This window comes from Lampetra planeri, chromosome 44 (assembly GCF_965212315.1).
Source record: "Lampetra planeri chromosome 44, kcLamPlan1.2.h2, whole genome shotgun sequence".
Lineage (NCBI taxonomy): Eukaryota > Metazoa > Chordata > Hyperoartia > Petromyzontiformes > Petromyzontidae > Lampetra > Lampetra planeri.
The window spans coordinates 2,317,636-2,318,596 of record NC_136150.1 but is presented as its reverse complement, the minus strand read 5'-3'; the positions used below and the strand labels follow the sequence as shown (position 1 = coordinate 2,318,596).

The window sequence follows — 961 nt, the reverse complement described above, 5'->3', positions numbered from 1 at the left end:
GTAAGGAAATGGAACGCCGCGTTGCCGTGCATTTGTTAATTATTGGATAGCTTGAAGGGGTGGTGATTTTACTGCGAACGAAGGTTTACGGGACGCAAAAATGCGCAAAAAAGAACACAGTGAATTGCGCGTTTGGAAAAAAAAATTGCAGCATTTCCTGAAGAAGTGCATTGTGGACGTCTTGTCTTGGGTCACCTTCAAAATTAATGTCGAGAAAATGTGACCGACTGACAACAGCAGTGATGCAGTGACCCATCAGCACAGTGTCGTCGCATAGTGGTTCTCAACATGCTTGCTATGGCGCCCCCCCCATGCCCCCACCCATCCCCATTCCAGCCCCAAAAAGCCAATTATTACGGTAACCAAGGCTACCATAGTCGGATCAAACGCCGACGCTTCGAGTGAACGAGATGTTGCTACGGCATTGCCTCGTGTTGTGCGGTTATGTCGCCACAACGTGGAGCTCTCATTTGTGGCCGGGCCGCTTCTAAAAAAGAGCAAAATAATAGTTTATCGTTTTTTTTAATAGCCTATGTGGTGAGCGTTGTTGCGTTTCATACGTAATTATACGCAGTTTACGCTTTTGCTTCAGATGAGATCGGATCGCCGGGTGTCGATCCAGATGAAGACTTGTGCGAGACCTTCTCCTCCGGCGGAACGAGCCAAAGGGAGGAACTCGACGTTGAAGCAATTACCGATCACAGGGTAAGCGTCTCGCCTAACGTACCGGTGTAATGCATGAATAAGTGGTAATAGCGCGCCGCACAGCGGAGGCTCGAGGAGGAACTACGGACAAGCGGGAAGGCAGCGGGAGCCACGCGCTGAGCCCGCAACAGTGTTTGCCCAAGCTCTGCGGTTCTTTACACATCAAGGTGTTATTGACCAATTAATGAGTGTTTACACGGGGGCGAGAAAAGATCTAATATATACACAGAGTTATTGAAACTCCTTTCAATGAAGT

At 48.7% G+C, this 961-nt stretch overlaps 1 protein-coding gene across 1 annotated transcript in view; it reads left to right on the top strand.

The window, feature by feature from the left end:
- Positions 1 to 961, top strand: part of LOC144732778 (ankyrin repeat domain-containing protein 26-like) — a 32,664-nt gene that overhangs the window by 529 nt on the left and 31,174 nt on the right. The window contains exon 2 of the mRNA XM_078614365.1: positions 593 to 705. Coding sequence (XP_078470491.1) covers positions 593 to 705 — 113 coding nt within the window. The remainder of the gene's footprint in view (positions 1 to 592; positions 706 to 961) is intronic.